The 21,592-nt window shown below is 31.5% G+C and overlaps 1 protein-coding gene and 1 pseudogene across 1 annotated transcript; both read left to right on the top strand.

Moving 5' to 3' along the window:
- Positions 1 to 6,569: 6,569 nt before the first annotated feature.
- Positions 6,570 to 8,304, top strand: LOC110637444 (UDP-glycosyltransferase 79B6). The gene has a single exon (XM_021787552.2). It carries the CDS (start codon positions 6,765 to 6,767, stop codon positions 8,172 to 8,174), a length of 1,410 nt encoding a protein of 469 aa, XP_021643244.2. The 5' UTR covers positions 6,570 to 6,764; the 3' UTR covers positions 8,175 to 8,304.
- A 4,199-nt stretch (positions 8,305 to 12,503) lies between these two features.
- On the top strand, positions 12,504 to 18,832 carry LOC110637440 (uncharacterized; annotated as a pseudogene).
- The last annotated feature ends 2,760 nt before the right edge of the window (positions 18,833 to 21,592 follow it).

Below are 21,592 nucleotides of genomic sequence, written 5' to 3'. Positions count from 1 at the left end.
CATTTATTTTACTTTCTTTAAATTATTTAATCTTCTATCAATTTTTTTTCATTAGTAATACTAGTTAAATTACTATTTAATCTTTTTATTTTAGTGAAACTAATTAATTGGTCTTTATATTTTAAAAAAGTAAATTGGTCTCTGTAATTTGATTCGATTAACTATTTGGTCTCATAATTATTTTTTTATACCTAAATTACCCTAATTTCTCTCTCTTCATATTTCTTTTACTCTATGCTTGCACCTTTCTCTCTCTCTCTCTCATTCTCTCTTTGTTGTTATTTATTAATAAAAATGATATAAGTTGTCTATATAAAAAGTTTCCTTAAATTTATAAGTAATCAAAAAAAATTATTTCTTAATAGAAAAAAATACAAAAATGATGCACAAGAAATTAAAAATTAAAAAAATATATATAAATTCAGATTTAGTCTTTACACAATAAAATTTTTATTTTTAGCCAATAAGATATTTTTAAAATACTATATTTTTTAAAATATATGGATTAATTAATTAATTTTACTAAAATAAATGGATAAAATAATAGTATTTTTTAAAATATAGGAATTAACAAATTAATTTCTTTAAAATAGAAAGACTAAATAGTAATTTGAATAGTATGAATAACAAAAAAATTTGATAAAGGGATTAAATATGTAACACCCCTATTTGTATAGCTTGGTATATTTCACTGCTCCGGTGACCGGTGTCGGTCCGGACAATTAAGGGGATTAGAACCACACTTAAGACAACTAGAAAAACCATAAACACAAATAATTAGTAATGTTCAATTAGTTGAGTATAAATAAGAAAAGCAGAACAGAAGAAGTTAAACGAACCGAGAGTCACAGCGAAGGGTGACCTTCTCGGGAACGACTGCGAAGTCATTTTAACCTCAAATTTCGAATCGTAAAAAGTGACGCCGCGGTCCTTAGGACCCTTATGAACACCGTGGAAAAGAGAAAATCACGAAAAAGAACTGTTAAGCCAGTCAAATAATTAGTCAATTCGGCGAATCGGCTTGTCCTGTCCGGACTGAATTTCCGCCGGCATGCTCAGCTACCGGAAAACTGGCCACGATTTATGTGCATCATAAGCACATTAGCGTGCCAGGATAGGACGAGACACACTTGAGATCTGATCCTGAGACCTTGGCCTAGTGTGAGAGGAGAGTTCTTTTTTGACCCCCCGATTTGTTTATTAAGAAGTCCGAAGTGAGTTCTTATGGTGCTTGTTGCATCACTCCCACAGGTTGCATTGAAAGGTCCATTTCGGCGTGTTTCCTTTCGGTTGTTTTTTTTGGGGCCCAAAAATGGGCCTTGAGAGTGTTAATGAACGCTAGGCTTACTACGGCCCTGGGCTTTAGGGGTAGGTCTAGTCCTAGCCGGTGCCCAGCCCATAGGTTGTTGGGTCGTAAATATGGTATCAGCTTAGGATTCATATTCAAAAATAAAAAAGTGTTGGGAAGAGTCTACCAGAGTCACATGAGAGAGGAGGATTGATTTCGTTTTTTTCCGTTATTTTTTGTTTCTAGATTCTACGTTATACCTGGGAAAGGTACACACTCCCGCCCCGTTAACACTACCTACTACCTAGCCAGTGGAGGATACACCGTGACGCCTTCTGCAGAGTTGGCCTAGGTGTGTTTGCGAATGGAATGGAAAAGTAGTGGCTGCTGTGAAAGGCAAAGAAGAGGCATGGCAACTATCCCACCCATGATTTGGAAATGGCGGCTATAGTCTTTGCACTAAAATTTTTGAGCCTTTTAGGGTTGTCCTAGGTAGGTATATAGGACTCTTGGATTTTTTCGGCCGACTTAGGGCGTATTGGGTCTTTATTTTATTGTGGTTAAACGCTTTTCTCCTTCGCAGTTGTTGGAGGGTGAGGTGAGCTCCCAATAGGTCGTGAGCCAAGAAATATGAAATTATTTGCAAACCGGGATGAACCGGCGATGGGCAATTTGGTCAATTGACCCCGAGAGCTGACTCATGACCTAACTGTCAAATCAAATCAGAGAAAAGAAAATTTCGGAATCGAAAATTAAATTAAAGAACTAATAAAAAAATATAAAAAAAAGAGAGGAAAATCAAAAAGTAAAAAGGTAATGACATCATGTATAACCTCATGCATGATGCCATAACTAAATTAATTAATTTGATTAATTAATTTGGATTTTGTGGTCTTCCATAACTAAAATAAATAAAGAAAAGAAAAGAAAAAAAAAATCTCTTCTTCTTCTCCCATTCTTGCCGCCTCCCATTTCCCTCTCCCTCACCATAGTTAAATCCTCCATTAAAGCTTGTGTGTAAGCTTTTAAAACCCCAAATTTTCCTACAAACTCCCCAAAAATTATGGATTACACCTTGTTCTTGCAACTTGGAAAGGAGAACTAAGGAAAGAAAAGTGAATAAAGTGAAAGATTTGAAGATTGAAAATTCAAGGAAAGGTTAGTAAGCTAAACTTGAAATTTCTAGTTGAATTAATTGTGTTTATAGTTCAATTAATTAGAATTATGCTTAAAATGAAAAGAAATTAATTGTTGGAGGATTAAAGCAAAACTCATCTAGCTAAGGGTTTGATGTGTGTGCATGAATTTGATGGACTTAAAGGTGTATATGAGCTTGATAGAGTTAAAGAAGCATGTATATAGGCATTGAATTGGTTAAATGAAACAACTTAGTGAGTTAGGGTTTTGGGACTTAGGGTTTGTGAACCAAAAATGTAAGAAATGAGTAAATGGCATGTTTGACCTATTGTGAAATGAAAAATGGTCAATTGTGACCAAATGAGTTGTGTTTGAATTGTTGGAAGTGAAGCCAAATTCGGAGGGTATATGGTCATGCTGCTAGCAGCATGACCAAGTCAACTTTGAAGGACCAAAATTGAAATTTTACAAGTCCAATTGATATGGCACAAATTGAGAATGAAAATAGACATAAAATGACACAATTTTCATTTAGGAACCATGCTCAAAAATTGACCAAAACCTAGTGAACAAATTGACCAAAGTTGGATAAGTGCGATCACACACAAGACAACCGACCAAAATGAACAGTATTTGTTCATTTAGTCATAACTCGAGCTAGGCAGGTCAAAATGACCTGAAATTTTACCAGTAATTAGACAAGATATAGATTTAAAACTTTCATGAAGAACACTAATCCAAATTATGCCATTAACCTAACCAAATTATTGAGCAAAATTGAGTTACTGAACCTGTAAAACTACATATTTCCATTTGAAAAGTAAAGTTCTAATGGCTATAACTCTCTCTAGAAAACTCCGATTTAGGCGATTCTTGCACCGATGGAAACCTAAGATATAGTAGAACATTCGTATGAAGGAAATTAGACCAAATTATGGACTTAACTTGATCAAATTACTGAACGAATTTGGATCAAAAATCTGCCAGAACCAAAATTGCAGCATGAACAGTGCACGTAAATAGTAATTGTATTTTGGCTATAACTTGAGCTACAAAACTCCAATTGGGGTAATTCAAAAATGAGAATACACTTAAGACAATAAGGAACATTTTCTATGAAGGAAGGTTTGCCAAATTCCAACAGTAAAAGGGCCAATGAAACAGTGCAACTTAGGACTCCAAAACCGAAAATTTGCAATTTTGCCTAAAAGACCTAAGTTTTGAGAAAATGACCAAAACCAACAAGTTTAGTGACCAAAATGTGGTATGTAGGTGAATTTGGAATTCCCATACCTATTAAGCCTTAGAAAGTCGACAATTTGACTGGAATAGTGCAGTGAATAGTAACCCGAAACACAAAAATTTTGAGAACGTCGAATTTGACACGTTAGAACTAGGTAAATGTGAAGCTAAATTTATTTTGGATTTGTGTTAAGTTCTAGTACTGAAACATTGTAAAATTGTGTGTTTCAGTTGAAAAGAATATCGGGAAGGAACCCGAGGAACCGAGTCGAGGCTAAGGGACGACTCGCTTGAGGTTTGTACACAACACTACTATGCCTTAAAATTTATTGATAAAGTGAATGAAATATGCATTTTTACTCTTGCTTTGAATTGTTGAAAGTTTATTGTGATCTTATTCAGGATGTTTGATTTAAATTGTGAAAATTATTGTGTATATTTGAAATGGCAATGTTTAGCAAATTGTTAAGATAAGTTTTGAAACCACAGTGTCATGACTATATATTTGAACACCTCACTAGCACGACTAGTGGGGGTAATTAGTTTCGAATTTTGATTCCTTCTCTGGAGAAGTGTTGAGGTATGCCAGTAGAAGAGGATGTGAATGGATATCTATATATTTGAGCTAGCTAGCCTTGTGATGTGATTTCTCTTTAGCCTCTGGCTATCGAGATTCTATTTATTTCGAATGGCATGATCTAACTGTGGGTTTTATGAAATGTGTTTTGATACTTCGAAATGAACGTGGTTTGCATTAAAATCTCATAATTCATGTTTAGTTAAATTTTTGAATAAATATGATTTTATTTTTGCATAAAGATTATTTTAGTATAAAGATGCAATCACGAGTCCTAGTACTCAATGATAACTTTATCACGCCGCAGATACAAAGACTAGAGGAGCAAAGCAGATCGAGCCGCTAAAGATTGAGGATCATTCACCTAAAGTCTTGGATATAATTTATACCCTAATTGTAAATATTTCTTTTGATATATATATTGCGCATAAATGTATGGACATGTAAAAATGGGTCTTGAGCAGTTATATAAAATTTGTATAAAGTCGTAATATATATATTATAGTTTGAAATTCTCTTAATGTAAATTTTGTAATGATCTATTTAAATTGTTTTGTTTCTGATAAAATATGAATGAAATGGGTTGCTAGTATTTTGATGATCATTGGACAGTGAATTTGAAATTTGAAAGTTGATAAATGTGTTGAGAATTGATTGAGATTGAGTATGAAACTGAAGCAGTTGTTGAGGAAAATTTTTAGAAGTGCTTTTTACAGGTATTTGAAGAACTGTTTTCTCAAAATACGCAGTAACTCACAAAATTTTTATAAAATTTGCGAAAAAATAAAATGGGCCAAAATTTCCAACTAGCCTTCCACTTAATTACATGTTTTAAATACTTATTAGAAATGCTCACCACTTATCAAAAATAAGAAAATTGTTTTAAAATCTCTTGTAGGGTACTTAATGAGTTATCGGTAGGTGAAGTTCAGTAGTTCATTAGGTATTCTACAGGATCATGTTATACCTTACAGAAGGGTAAGGTATAACAAAATAATTTAATAAAAATAAAATATATAATTAAATAATATATTTTTTAAATATAAAAATTAAATAATTAATTTTATTAAAATATATCAACTAAAGGGTGATTTTCCCTTTGTTGTTGAGGGAAGAATTTTCCCTCATTTTGGATCCTAGTCCAATTTCTCTTCAGAGTAACCCAAAGTCGTTTTTGGTGGGTTTCCATGTAATTCGAGGTATAGGAAACTTTTTCCCAGCTGAGTATATATGGGATTGTCTCCCTCCCCATCCTCTGATTTGAGCGTAGATATTCTTTTGATTTTTGGGTTGGCATTGCAAATCCTGTGTTTATATGGGAGGGATTCTATTTCTTTGATCTGTGTTTTTTGTGGTATGATGGCTTTGATACAGGCTCTTGACTTTAGGACGGACTTAAGGAAGATAACTTCAAGAATTAAGAGTCAGTGTCTTAAAAAGCTGCTTGCTAGTGCTTCATGGCTAGAGAGACCATGGCCTCTATTTTCTTCTTTTCCAAGTTGAAGGTGATAGATTTTCTGTGGCTCCTTCTAGAGATGATGACTTTTTGTTGGGACTTTGGGGTTTCTTCTTGGCCTTGTGTGGCTTTCTAGCTTTGCATGGGTGTGGTAGAAATTCCTTTCTCTTTTGGTCACCGATAGGTGCCCTAGTTCTCCAGCTTTCTCAATGAGGTGGCGTTGGCTTTTTGATTGAGTGTAAAGCTAAGGTTCCTATGGAAAAGGATTAACGGCTTCTATTGCTGGGCCTCCATTTTGGGTTAGTCTTCTAATTTAAAACTAAGGGGCCTATATATTAAGTTGGTCTTTCGATATGAAACCAAGAGGATGAATGTTGTTAATTTGTTTATTTATAATAATTTTTAAATTTATAAATTAAATTTATAAATAAAATAAAAATAAGTTGAAAGTTTTAATTTTTTATTTTTATATTTATAAATTAATTTAATAAAATATTTTATTATATTATTTTTATTTAATTTTTAAAATTTTATTATAAATTTTATTTAATTTTTTATTATTTTAATAATAAATATATTTATAAATTATTTTTTATTAAATATATCAATTATTTATAAATATTTTAATTAAATATATAATTAATTAAAATTTTAAATATTTATAAATTTAAAAGGACTAAATTTTTATAAATTGAGTTAAATGCCTTCTAAGTCTCATTCAGTGAATGTGTAACGTGGCCGATGGACTTTAATGAACGGTACGTGTGTGTGTGTGTATGTATCACGAATCAATGACCCTTCTGTCATTTCAGGAACTAGTATAAAAGATTGCCCGACTGGCCATGTAATGCAATTTGCAATTTCAAAAAAAAAAAAAAACTAGTATAAAAGATAAAACTCTTGGCAGTTGATAGTGCCACGGTGGCTGTGCTGACGCCGGACAAGCGAAGTAGGTGAATCAGGTGGTCATCTTTGCTTTGCGATTTAATTGGGAGACGATCGGCACATAGAGTGAGCAATTATTCACAATTTTTTCATGGAAACCACCGGATAAATAGACTTTTATGGGGCTTAATGAGAAGGTATGCAAGAAATTAGAAATGGCAGATCCAAAGAACTCAAATCATGTAGCGATGTTTCCATGGTTTGGCTTTGGCCATTTCATACCCTTTCTTCATCTCTCCAACAAGCTTGCCGAGAAGGGATACAAAGTCTCCTACTTACTGCCCAAAGGAGCACAGCCAAAGTTAAGCCAACTTAACCAACATCCAAACCTCATTCACTTCTTTCCCTTGGTGGTTCCCCATGTGGAAGGCCTACCTCCAGGTGCTGAAACTTGCTCCGATGTTCCCTATCCACTTCATGATCAGCTTTGCACGGCCCTTGATCTAACTCGAGACCAAGTTAAAGCCATTTTAGCCGTTATCAAGCCTAACTTTGTGCTCTTCGACGTTGCGTACTGGATTCCTGCTTTAGGCCGAGAGTTAGGCTTCAAATCCGTCATGTACGCGACCGTGTGTGCTGCTGGGCATTCTCTCCGCTTGGTGCCGGCCATGAAGATAGTGAAGGGCATGAGCTTTGAGGAGATGATGCAGACTCCTCCTGGCTATCCTTCTTCAACAGTGGTACCGAGACCAGATGAGGTAGCCCAAGCTAGATCTCTCGCTGAGGAATTTGGAAGTGGCTTGTCAAAGTATGATCGACTAGTTACTAGCAAGGAAGAAAGTGACGCGATTGCCTTAAGGACTTGCCGTGAGTTTGAGGGTCCTTTCATTGACTACATGGCACAACAGTTTGGAAAGCCGGTGCTCCTAGCAGGACCTGTCTTGCCTGAAGATCCCTTATCACAGCTTGAGGAGAAATGGCACAAGTGGCTAAGCAAATTTGAAGCAGGTTCTGTGGTGTTCTGTGCCTTCGGAAGCCAAATCAAACTGAAAAAGAATCAGTTTCAAGAACTGCTTTTAGCGTTTGAGTTAAGTGGGCTGCCATTCTTGGTGGCTTTGGCACCACCAGAAGGATGCTCAACGATTGAAGAAGCAATACCCGAAGGATTTGAGAAGAGGGTTCAAGCAAAAGGTTGGGTTTATGGGGATTGGGTTCCACAGCCACAGATATTGGGACACCCATCTGTTGGGTGCTTTGTGAGTCACTGTGGGTTTAGTTCCATGTGGGAGGCTCTGCAAAGCGACTGCCAAATAGTTTTGGCACCACATCTGGGTGACCAGATAGTGAACACCATGCTATTGGTGAAAGAACATAACGTAGCAGTTGAAGTGGAAAGAGAAGGAAACGGGTGGATTTCTAAGGAGAACTTGAACAAAGCTATTAAATCCGTCATGGATAACAGCAGTGAGGTGGCCCAGGTGGTTAAGAGCAATCGCTATAAGTTGAAGAAAGTGCTGTTCGACGAAAACATGCAAGAATCGTACATTGATAGTTTTACCATGAATCTGCAAGCTCTATTGATAAATTAATCATGTGGGATCTAAGAAATTGAATCGTTGGAGTTAATCGTGTTCCTTAATTCTTCTGTTGTGTGCTTGATGTTGCCTGTTAAGTTTGTAATTCTTGAAATAAAAAGAATCAAAAGGGCTTTACGTGGTATTATAAGTTTGTCTTAGTCCTATTTGATTTAACCGTTGAATATAATTGATAGTTGTTACCTGATAGCTGATAGTTGGTAGTTGATTATAATTAATTTATGTTAAATGTTTGATAAAATTATATTTAGTTATTGCGGTTAATATGTGAAATGATTAATAAGAGTATATATCATATAATTTATTTTATTATTGAAATAAAATATAAAATTATAAATTTATTATATTATATTATTTATTAAATTAAATATATAATTATTAAATTTATATATTATGTTATTATATTATATTATTAAAATAAATATATAATTATTAACTTATTATATTATATTATTTATTTTATTATTGAAATAAAAAAATATTTAAATTTTTTAAAAAATAATTAAATAATTTTAAAAATATTAATAAAATAATAAAGTAATTATTATTGTAGATAAAGAAAAAATTTATAATTAATTTTAAGTTTTTAGATATAAATAAATATTTTATATTTTATGTTATTAATAAAAAATTTTAACAAAGTTAAAATGTGATTAATTAAAATATTAAAATTACAAATAAAAAAGATAAAAATATTAATAATATCAAATTTCGAGTTAAATAAAAAATGATAATATAATCAAAATAAAAAATAAAATAAAATCAGTGATGAGAAATAGTTCTAAAAATTACAGACTATATGATACCGTATCAATTATCCATCAATTATCAATTTTATTTTTTTAAATTTGTCAAGCACTCTAATTCAACTGTTTTAGTGTTTATCAACTTTCAACTGCACTGAATAAGTGAATCAAACATCATCTTAATTACTTAAATTTATCATGACTTTTTCATTTACACAAGTTAAAAGATCAATAGTTTTCCACTAAAAAAATAGTAATTTGATTTTTATTTTCTGATTTTATTTCAACATTGTAACACCCCTAATTTTTAAATTTATTATTTTTTGGTAAATATTGATATTTTACTTTTATTTAAATTTTAGGAAATTATTTGAAATTTTTCGGATTTTCGAAATCGGGTTTGATTTCCCGAAAATTTAAAGCTTTGATTATTTTTAAAAATTAATTTAAAGACCACGTAGCAAAACTAAAAATATATTTGGAGTCTATGAATTTTTCTGAGTTTTCTAGAATTTTTTCGAAATTTTTGGCCTCGTTTTCAGTCCCAAGACAAAGTAAAAATTCAAAATTTTGTATCCTGAATCGAACCGGTCAAATCAAACCAGACCGGATCGGACCGGTCGAATCGGACCGGCCTTTTTCTTTTTCTTTTTCTTCTTTTTTCTTCTCCCCGCATGCGTCCCGACCTCCCCTCCTTCCCTTCCCGTTTTCTCTCTCCTCCCTCACCCCCAGGCTGCGCCGCCGTCTCCCCAGCCACCCCACCTCGCCGGCGCGCCGCCCCACCACCTCCCCACGGCCGGCCGACGCTCTAGGCGGGCAGAAAACGCACACGAACACCTCCCATGCGCCCGCACGACGCTTCATCTTCCCGGCCGATCCGGCCACCGATTGGGCCAGGTCTTGTGTCAAACAACATCTACACCTCGAGAGTTTTCCATAGACACTAAGAATACCAAAATCCATCGAGCAGTTTGTCCAATTTTTATCCGGGAAGTTTTAGCCCATTTTTACTTTTGGGCTAGATTTCTCGCAAAAACAGTAAACCCTACGAGAAAACCGAGAATACCATAGCGCTCCACTCGTCGAGAGCTTCGCGGCAATATAAATTTCGAAATTTTTCGACACCGTTTTTCGTTGGGTCCCACGGAACTTCGTAGTGTTTTTCTGAGCATTAAATGAGCTTAAAAAATTTTGAAAAATTTATGTACTAACCCCCGTGTTGTGGGCTTCGTGTAGGTATCTTCGATTCGCGGAAATTCGACAATTGTCTGGGTCCGTGAATTTCCGGCCAGACAGACAGACCGACCACAGAAAAGGTCTCCGAATTGGATCGAGATTTTGGCTACCCCACCATTGTCAGACATCCCGAGCGCGTCCCTAGAGTCGGAATTGGCATAGGTAAACCCGAACCTTACTTTTTCGTAATTTTCTAGTGCTTAAATGGGATTAAAAATCCATAAAATATTCGTGGTAGCTCAGAAAAATTATGATTCTTTTTGCATTAGCCTAGTAATATTGCTAAGGACCGCGGGGCAAAGTTTTAAAATTTTTAGAGCTTATTTGGGCAGTTTTTGCAAAAATGATTAATTATAAGGACTAAACTGTAAATTTACATATTGTGATTGAGGACTGTTTGGATGGGTCCAGGAGGGGCTGTGTGATGTGATTGAGTTGTGAGTGTATGAATTGTGAATATAGAAGTGGGTTTTGAGCTTTTTTTCAGGTTGGGTAGGTCCTAGGTATAGGGGAGACTCTGCCAGATTTTCGGCATGACTTAGAACGTATTTGGTCTTTTCTTAGTTTGTATTGAGTCAGATTTATTAAATGATTGTAATAAAATTATCAGGTGAGCCGGGACAGCCTTCTTCCTCCGCCCGGCCGCCACAATGACCGCTGTCAAGTCTGTGAGTAAAATATTAATTTTAATTGTAATTTCGATATTATTATATGTTCAAGCATGCCCATGCATCACTTATATGTATATATATATGTAGTTAAACTCTAGGCACGTTTTATATTGTATTCACAACTGTTAAAGTGCCATATATGTTGTTGTGGTAATTTGGAGCAGTGTGCGTGCGTTGGTGTGCGTGTGATGTGGTGTTGGCTATGGATAGGACGGGTAGACACGGCTTGAGATCTTCGCTGGGACCCGGTCCTTCGGGGTAGTCACGGCTTGAGTTCTTTGCTGGGACCCCGATTTGGTTTATTAAGCGAAAGTCCGGCTTGAGTTCTTCGCTGGCACAGGTTGGATTTAAGAGAGCTGTATAGGGGATCAGCTCCCATATATTTATGATTTGACATTACTGGGTGCGTGAGTGCTCCAAATTACCTTTTTGCTGTTATGATGTAAAAATATTGCTGATGTTGCATTTCACTCTACGGGGTGCATTAGCTTTAGATAGTTATAGAGATTATGATTAAAATTAATATTTTACTCTCTGAGTCGAACGCTCACTCCTGTTCAATATTTTTCAGGCCACAGGAGGATATTTTTGAGGTTAACCTACTTTTCTCCTTCGCACGTCGTTTATTAATATTTGTAATAACCTGTTAACTCTTAGAATTTTCGCATGTGTTAGAAATATTTATTTGAATTGGGTCAGTAATATAAATTGACATATTGAACCTGTAAACTTATTATTTTATGCATGTGTGTTGGGCTGGATGAGGAAGCTGAGCTCCCATTTATTTTTATGTTGTTATGAGTATGTGGAGTGTGAGCTGAGCTCCCCAAGTGATTATATTTTGCGTTTACAGGTCGGGTGAGTCAAAAACTCCCCGTTGAAAGGTCCATTTTACGGTCGAACTCTGTCCGGTTGAATTCTTGAAATTGGGCCCAAATGGGCCTTAGAGTTGGATTAAGGAATAGTTAGGCTTACTACGGTACTCGGGGGCTTTAGGCTGGCCCAGGTCCTAGTGCCGGTCCGGCCCATGAAGAAATTAATCTTTCACGTCTCCTTCTACCTCTCCCACCAACCCGCCACACACTGCCGTCAAATAAATTTTCCCAGATCACAACACCTTCTCAACTCATCTTTCACCAACCAACCATAATGGGATTCATGAGATACACTTCATTCTATCTTTTCAACGCAATTGTTTCACTTTCAATTCATTTAGCTATTCAAACATTTCAGGCACGTGAAACGCTGGAATTTTCCCAAATGACAAAGTAGCTTCTGAAACCCAGGCAGGGATTTTGGCTTGGTAAAAAGAACAGCCTCTTGAAAATGCGTGAACCTGATCACTGGGAACAATGGATACGCATTTGATGAGAATCCTACTAAGAATTGGACTGCTACGAGTGCCCTGATGCGTTTTAACAATCTAATTCAAACCTTTTGTGTTTTAACAATCCAATTCAAACATTTAAATTTTAGCAAAATTAACTAAATTTCTAAATATTATTAAAATTTGATTTGATTAGTATTAATTGAATTTTGAACTTTATTTGTCAACTTGTTTAAAGTTACTATTAAAAAATCTAACTTTATTTGTCAACTTGTTCTTTCAAGTTATTGTGTTGAATCATTGATTATGCTCTTACCAAATTTTTGTGGCTTTGTTCTCAGAGATGGAAAGGAATCACATAGGAGATGCTTCAAATCAAATTGAAGATGAAAACAAAGAGCTGCACATAACCATTGACATTCCAAAAGACTTGAATCCTTATGGCCTTAGCGCAAAAGACGGAACTCTTGGCTGGTGACGCTGGCACGTGAACATGAATTTATTTTCCTCCTATTATTTTTCTCTCTCTCCTGTGGGTTTAGTTCCATGTGGGAGGCTCTGCAAAGCGACTGCCAAATAGTTTTGGCGCCACATCTGGATGACCAGATAGTGAACACCATGCTATTGGCGAAAGAACATAACGTAGCAGTTGAAGTGGAAAGAGAAGGAAACGGGTGGATTTCTAAGGAGAACTTGAACAAAGCTATTAAATCCGTCATGGATAACAGCAGTGAGGTGGCCAAGGTGGTTAAGAGCAATCGCTATAAGTTGAAGAAAGTGCTGTTCGATGAAAACATGCAAGAATCGTACATTGATAGTTTTACCATGAATCTGCAAGCTCTATTGATAAATTAATCATGTGGGATCTAAGAAATTGAATCGTTGGAGTTAATCATGTTCCTTAATTCTTCTGTTGTGTGCTTGATGTTGCCTGTTAAATTTGTAATTCTTGAAATAAAGAGAATCGAAAGGGCTTTATGTGGTGTTATAAGTTTGTCTCAGGCCCTGTTTAGTTTAATCGTTGAATACAATTGATAGTTGTTACCTAATAGTTGATAATTGGTAGCCGATGATAGTTGATTTATATTAAAAATTTGGTAAAATTATGTTTAACTGTTGATATGTGAAATGATTAATAAGCGTATATATCATATAATTTATTTTATTATTAAAATAAATATAAAATTATAAATTTATTATATTATATTATTTTATTTATTTTATTATTAAATTAAATATATAATTATTAAATTTATATATTATGTCATTTATTATATTATTGAAATAAATGTATAATTATTAATTTATTATATTATATTATTTATTTTATTATTGAAACAAAAAAATAATTAAATTCTTTAAAAAAATAATTAAATAACTTTAAAAATATTGATAAAATAATAAAGTAATTATTATTATATATAAAGAAAAACTTATAATTAATTTTAAATTTTTAAATATAAATAAATATTTTATATTTTATATTATTAATAAAAAAATTTTAACAAAGTTGAAATGCGATTAATTAAAATGTTAAAATTACAAATAAAAAAGATAAAAATATTAATAATATCAAATTTTAAGTTAAATAAAAAATGATAATATAGTCAAAATAAAAAATAAAATAAAATTAGCTATAACTGATGAGAAATAGTTCTAAAAATAGAAATATCGTGTCAGTTATCCATCAATTATTAACTTTATTTTTTTAAACTTATCAAGCATTCTAATTCAATTGTTGTAGTGTCTATCAACTTTCAACTGCACTGAATAGGTGAATTAAATACCCTCTTAATTACTTAAATTTACCATAACTTTTTCATTTACACAAGTTAAAAGATCAATAGTTTACCACTAAAAAAATAGTAATTTGATTTTTATTTTCTGATTTTATTTCAACATCATCAAGTCATGTGGTTTGCAAAAAGTGGCTTGCAAAAAGTGGCCTTGAAATGAAGAAATTAATCTTTCACGTCTCCTTCCACCTCTCCCACCAACTCGCCACACACTGCCGTCAAATAAATTTTCCCAGATCACAACACCTTCTCAACTCATCTTTCACCGACCAACCATAATGGGATTCATGAGATACACTTCTTTCTATCTTTTCAACGCAATTGTTTCACTCTCAATTCATTTAGTTATTCAAACATTTCAGGCATGTGAAACGCTGGAATTTTCCCAAATGGCAAAGCAGCTTCTGAAACCCAGGCAGGGATTTTGGCTTGGTAAAAAGAACAGCCTCTTGAAAATGCGTGAACCTGATCACTGGGAACAATGGATACGCATTTGATGAGAATCCTACTAAGAATTGGACTGCTACGAGTGACCTGATGCGTTCTAACAACCTAATTCAAACCTTTTGTGTTTTAACAATCCAATTCAAACATTTAAATTTTAGCAAAATTAACTAAATTTCTAAATATTATTAAAATTTGATTTGATTATTATTAATTAAATTTTAAACTTTATTTATCAACTTGTTTAAAGTTACTATTAAAAAATCTAACTTTATCACATTTTTCAACTCTTTTATAATTTCATTTTGATAACTATTAGATATTAAGTAGTGATAAAATTTAGTGCTAATGAGGAGAATTATTAGGTATCAAATATATAACGATGAAATTTAATAGTAATGGAGAGACAGATAGTGTAATTAAAATCATTCAATTTGATCAAATGGTTAAGAATTTGACTACGCCATGAATATCAAATTAAGTTTGGAAACGGTAGTGGTAAGGTTGATTTAGTAAAAAAAAAAATGAAGTGCTAGAATGTGTTGAAAATTTTTTTGTAAAATTATAATAATTTTTTAAAATTCTAAAAATTTTGGATAAATTTTTTTATAAAATTTGAAAATCTGAATTATTTTAATATTTAAATGTTTGGAATAAATTGAAAAATATAAAAAGATTTAGGTTATTTTGTAATTATACTTTTTTTTGGATTTTTTTTTTTCTTTTAAATGAAGGATTCCAATTGATGAAATTTTCAACATTGGGTGATACTGGAGGAGTCAATTTGAACCCCATCGATCTTCATAATTCAAATGTTTCGTGTCATAAGATGAGACGTTGACTTAATTGGTCTGTTATGCGTAGACCCGCCCAATTACAATTTGTCGATCCACAATTCATGAACTGATAATTTTATTTATAGAATAATTGAAGTTGAATAAATTAACTTAAAAAAAATTTTAATTTTTAATTATAGTATCTTTTATGAAATTAAATTAAATTTTAATAAATTTATGAAAAAAATAAAGTTTAATGGTTTTTATAATTTCATAGGCATATGGGGTTTAATTATAGCAAATTAAAGTGAAACTTTTGAACTCATGCCTAGTGGTAATCGTTCTTTCAAGTTATTGTGTTGAATCATTGATTATGCCCTTACCAAATTTTTGTGGCTTTATTCTCAGAGATGGAAACGAATCACACAGGAGATGCTTCAAATCAAATTGAATATGAAAACAAAGAGCTGCACATAACCATTGACATTCCAAAAGACTTGAATCCTTATGGCCTGAGATTTGTATCTCCGCGATTTCAAGAAAACTTCGAGCAATAAATACAACAGCCTACACACCTCAATTGATTTCAGTAGGACCTTTTCACCACAAGGTAGAAGCATTAAAGCCTATGGAGAAACAGAAATTGCAATATTTGGTAAGAGTTTTGTAGGACAAGGATAAATTGGACTGAGCTTGCCGTCAAAATTAAAGAGTGCATTACAATAAATTTAAGTCCTAATAGCATACCCTATATACTGTTATTAATGCGAATCATATTAATTTATAATACTATTTTACATGATATTGTATATATTATTTATTTACTATAACAACCATAAAAAAGAAAAAAAATATGTCATTGTTACGTTACGTAGAGACATTTGATGAGTTATCTAGTGACGAGTTTGCAAGGATAATTCTTTCGGATCTTGTGTTCATCATCGAGCTTCCTTGCTTTGTTCTTGAAGATTTATATGGATTCTCTATCTACAGCTCTAATAATAAATGAAGATATTCTTCTTTCTATGCTCTTGTTCACTGCAACTTATCAAACTACTTATTTACTCCAGATATTGAAAAAATGAAAATCCTAACTGTACCTGCAATTGCTTCTCTTGCTTGCATTGTTTCTGGAATACTAGATGCTTCACTTATTAGAGGCCCAAGGATGAAAGCATCGAAGACCTTCGGGAGAAACAAGAGCATGGAAGAATACCTTTCGAAGAAACCGCCACACTTCACTGACTTGGTTCGAAAATATCAATCTTACAACCATCCAAAGTTGAAGAGTAACAAACCAGTCATGATTCATGAGGCTATACAATGCCGCTATGCTGCACGAAGCAAAAGTGAAGTTTAAGGCTAGTGTAGAGGCATGCCCAATTGACATAAAATTTGAAAGTGGAGATCTAAAAACGCCAAGGTTCTTTGCAGAAGATGACGCAGAGCTTTTTATTAGAAGCCTGATGTCACTATCCAGACGAGCCTTTGACATGCGATTACGTTTGTATACTTGATTTTCTGATCAACACAACAGAGGATGTGGATCTATATGTGGGCAGGCCCATAAAAGAGGCACAACGATCCTTTCAAATTTTGAAGTTGCCTCTTATGTAGAGTTTAAATCCGAGACTATTGATTAAGGAAAAAACAACCTTTAACAGTTGTTCTCTAAAAGTTTTTAATATTATTAATTTCATTTTCAAATTTTGATAATAATGTTATTTTTAATAATTAAATTATTTAAGTCTTGTTTGACATCCCGAATTAAGAGTTAAAAAGGTACATTTTAAAAAAATTAAATATGAAAAATGTTATTTTGTTGATTTAATATTTTTTAATTAATATGTATTAAATTTAATTTGAAAATAATATTTAATATTTTTTTATTAATAAATTTAAGAAAGAATTTTCCTAATAATAGTTTCAATATCAATACCAAACAAACTCGTGATAAAAATTATTTAAGTTGAACAGAAATTTTAATTTATAAAAAGTATTTTTTAATAAAAATGTAATTCATTAATAAAAATAAATGAAAGGAAATCGTTGCGCAAAGCATGCGCCCGTGCATTGTAGCACTGCCCTTTCTATAAATGGACTGGCACTGGATCGTGGGTCAATGTTACCCCAAAACCTCTCTAATCTGAATTCTTAAATGGAAATGCTTTGTGTCAATGGCCCATGGGCTCTATCTGAAAATTTACTTGGGCCTTCGACCCTGTTTTGCTTTTAAACTTGAGAGCGATGCAAATATTATCAATGTCAATAATTTTCTGATTATGGGAAAAAAAAAAAAAAAAAGGGAAAAAGAAACTTTCCAGATCAGAAAGGCTTAATTTGCAGCTTAATCCTTTTTAATTATCAATAAACAATCTTAAATTAAAAAATATATATATATTATGAGAGAAACACAGAAATCCAACAAAAGGAAAATTAAAAAATAAAAAAATTTAAAAATCTTTCTATTTTTATTTATCCAAATATAAAAATGACAAATAAAAAAGGAATTTTTTTATTCTGTTTTCTTTCTTCTCCGATGATTTATCCAAAAAGAATATAAAGGAATGCATTAAAGGAATGAAGCTCTCGAACTTAATAATTATTTTTTTTTCCACTTTATATATATATATATATTATTGTTATTACTGCAAACTTCCGTGTTTCAAATTAATATTTTTTTAATGATTATTCAAATTAATTTTCATTGCAATAAATCAATTATTTTTTGTTATTATTATTTGTAAAAATTGAATAAATTTATAGAATAAATAAGATTTCTATGATTTCGCAATCAGAATCATTTATACCAAAAAAAAAAAATTATCATGTTTCATGTTACACGAGGATAAGTTAAATAATATCTCTACAATTCTATGTAGGATAATTTATATATGAAAGAATTTTAAAATATTATAATTATTAAAAAATTTTTAATTATTTATATGTCATGCATTTCATAGCGCATGCTTACATTAGATACACCCAATTAAAGTTGTCAATTGGTAATTGCTACAGAGAGAGAGAGACTTTCTCTGGGTGTGGTTTTCTTCTGAGACTCAAAGGTCTCGTATCTACTGGATTTTCACCCCTATGGGTAGGGGGCGGCTCTCTTTCCTCTTGCCAGAAACGTGAGTCTCCCTCCCTTCCTTACGGTGAGGTTGTGTATTTTTCTTTTGGGCTTGCTTTTGTTGCATGCAGGTGTGGTTTGATTTGGAGAGGGTCTTGGAGAAACCTATGATGGTGATGGATCTTATGTGCAGCGGTGCTGATGCTGTCCTCCTGGGTAGCGATTCTGCTTGTTGGTAATAGGTCTGTATTATGGGGTCTATTTTAGTGGATATGGCATCTTTGGGGACTCTCTTTTCTGCTACTTGTTAGATTGATAGCTGGTGTTGTAGAGCTCTACCATATCGCCCTTAATCTGATTAAGTTGGGTCCCTGTTGAAGCAAAGGAGGAACTCTAGGACATCGTTTTGTTTTGGGGATTTGCTTATATGGCCTCATTTAAGCGTAGATTGGTATGTTATCTGCTACTGTGAGGTATCCCTAGCGTAGTTGCGATGGACCTCGACGTTGGGTCATCTGTTACTTTGGAACCCAGGCAGCGACTAGAGCTTCAAGCTCGTGTGAGGATGATAAGATCCGAATCTTGATCATCTAGGTTGGGTTATTTGATGTAGGGCTCTTGTAAGTTGTAATAAGCCATGGGTCTCGTTATTAGAGTTAGGGTTCTTCTGCTTTTGGGTCTTTATTCTGTAATGGGCCTGAACTTTAGTTTGGAGTTATTTTTAGGCCTATTATGCAACATGATGCTTTAATGAAATATATTCTAAAGTTGGAAAAAAAATAAAATTCTCAATTGATACAACCAGTACAAAAAGTCTTAACTCTTGGGCTCTTGGCAGCTGACGTTGGTTGGGCTGACGCTAGACAATCCACATAGGTGAATTGTGTGGTTCTTGTGGATTCGTGGAGAGGGATTTTATTTCACGAAAGCCACTTCCTTATTCATAAGGTAGGCTAAATTATAATTTAGTTTATAATTTTTTTTAAATTTATAATTTAATTATTTTATTTTTAAAATTAAGTAATTTAATATTTAATATTTTAATAAATTTATAAGGTGGTCCTGTGATTTAAAATTTCATTTAAGTTATTGTTTATTTTAGTAAAAATAATCAAAACATTCTTATTTTATCTTTCAATTTAAAAATAATTTAGTCTCTAAAAAATTTTATTTTATAGATAATTTAGTCATTAAGATTTAATTAAATCAATATCTTAATCTTTATAATTTTAAAATTAAGTAATCTAATTTTTAACATTTTAATAAACTTACAAAGTTAATTTTAGTTATTAATTTAACAAAAAAAAACCCAAAATGTCTCAACTCAATTTTCAATCCAAAAACAATTTACTTTTTGATATTTTATTTTATTAATAATTTAATTCCAAATTCACATTTTATTTTTTTTCTTTTTTATATCTAAAAATATAATATAATAAAACATATGAAAATATTATATATATATATATATATTAAAATAATAATGACAAATAAAATTTTACAAAATTATATGGCTTATTTATAATAGTTATAATATTTAAAAATTAATTTGCATATATAATTTTATAATTAACCAAAAGTTTTAAGAATTTTAAAGTAATTAACACATATTTTTAGTAATCATAATTTAAATTTAAAATTTTTTAATTTAATAGAACTTGTATTTTAAAATATAAAGATTAAATTGTTAATAAAATAAAATTTCAATAAATAAACTGTTAATAAAGTAAAACATCATGGGCCAAATTTAAAATATAAATCTTAGAATCTAATCGCAGCCTTATTGTTAATTTGAATTGCTATATTTCATATTATTTAAGTTATATGTTTATTTTCCAAATTTAACTAAAATTAACATATTGTTTAATAAAAATATTACTAATATTTTAACAATTTAAAAAATACTATTTAAATATTAGTACAAATTTTTGAAAAATTATTTAATGATTTTAGAGTTTATATGATTAAAATGTATTGTATTTAATTTTTATTTATTTTTTAAAACTCTTTAAGTAATATATTTTAAAAGTTAATATTAATTTTAATGGTGTTTACACCAAAAAACTTTTTTTTATTTTTAGACTCAAGATTAATTAAATTATTTTTTTTAAATTAATTTTATTTCATTAATTTAATTAATTAAAGGCAGTAGGTAGATAACTATTAATAATGGCATAACGTGAATGTAACTTTTTAAATTCTTTTAGTTACCTATAGGAAGAGATATAATATTAAACAAACAGCAAAATTTACAACCTCCATAACTCAATTTAACAACACAAATTAAATTTTAATAGTTTTTTGATATTTTTTTGATTTGGCTTTAATTTTTCAATCATCATATTTAATTTCAAAATCTTGCTTTTATTTTTTTAAAGTATTGTATTTACTGTTTAAGCAATCAAATTAATTATATTTTTATTTAATTACTTATGAGATTAATGAAATTATATATAGTAAAATTAATTTTATTTAATTATAAAAATAAGAGCATAAATTAATTGATATAATCTATATTTAGAATATCTATAAAACTATAAACCAAAGCGAATGATAATGCTAAATGTGTTTAAATTATCTGACTTTTATTTATTTAATCAAGCATTTCTTTTCCCAATAGAATCATAATAATTTGATGAAATTTTTATAAATGGGCGATAATGAAGGAATCAATCGGAAATCCATCAATATTCAGAAAGGACACGTTGGTTTAATTGCTTCGTCCTACTAAGACCCACACGATTAAAAGTTTTTGATGACTTTTACATTCTGTTTCGATAAATAATTAGTGGGAAAAAAAATATAAATAACTTATTTTTTCTTTTTATTTTTTATTTTTTATTTTCTTTTTTTATATTTAGATAAATAAAAAATAAGAATGAAAAATAAAAAATTATTAAAATAACTTATTTTAACTCTTTAATTTTTTATTTTCTCTTTAAATTAAAGAGAAAATAAATTAAAAAAAAATAATATAAAATTTTCCCCCTCTTTTTTTTTAAATAAATTTAAATATATTATTAATTTTATTTTTCTCTTATTATTTTTCTCTCTCTCCCTTTGTGACGTTGGCACGTGAACATGAATTTATTTTCCTCCTATTATTTTTCTTTCTCTCCCGTTTTCACCTATTCAAACAAGGTGTTAGGTGGACCAGCACAAAAGACGTAACTCTCGGATGGTGACGTTGGCACGCGAACATGAATTGCGTGGTTATCGACTTCGTGGAGAGAGAGAGAGAGGGAGATCGATCATTCACCTAATAAATTTAATGCGTTGAAAGGGGCAGAGAAATGTACGGATACATTTGCATGTGCTTTTAAGAGGAGGAACTCATCTACCGATT

This window comes from Hevea brasiliensis, chromosome 9 (assembly GCF_030052815.1).
Source record: "Hevea brasiliensis isolate MT/VB/25A 57/8 chromosome 9, ASM3005281v1, whole genome shotgun sequence".
Taxonomy (NCBI): Eukaryota; Viridiplantae; Streptophyta; class Magnoliopsida; order Malpighiales; family Euphorbiaceae; genus Hevea; species Hevea brasiliensis.
The sequence above is the reverse complement of the archived record's forward strand: the minus strand, read 5'-3'. Positions and strand labels throughout refer to the sequence as shown.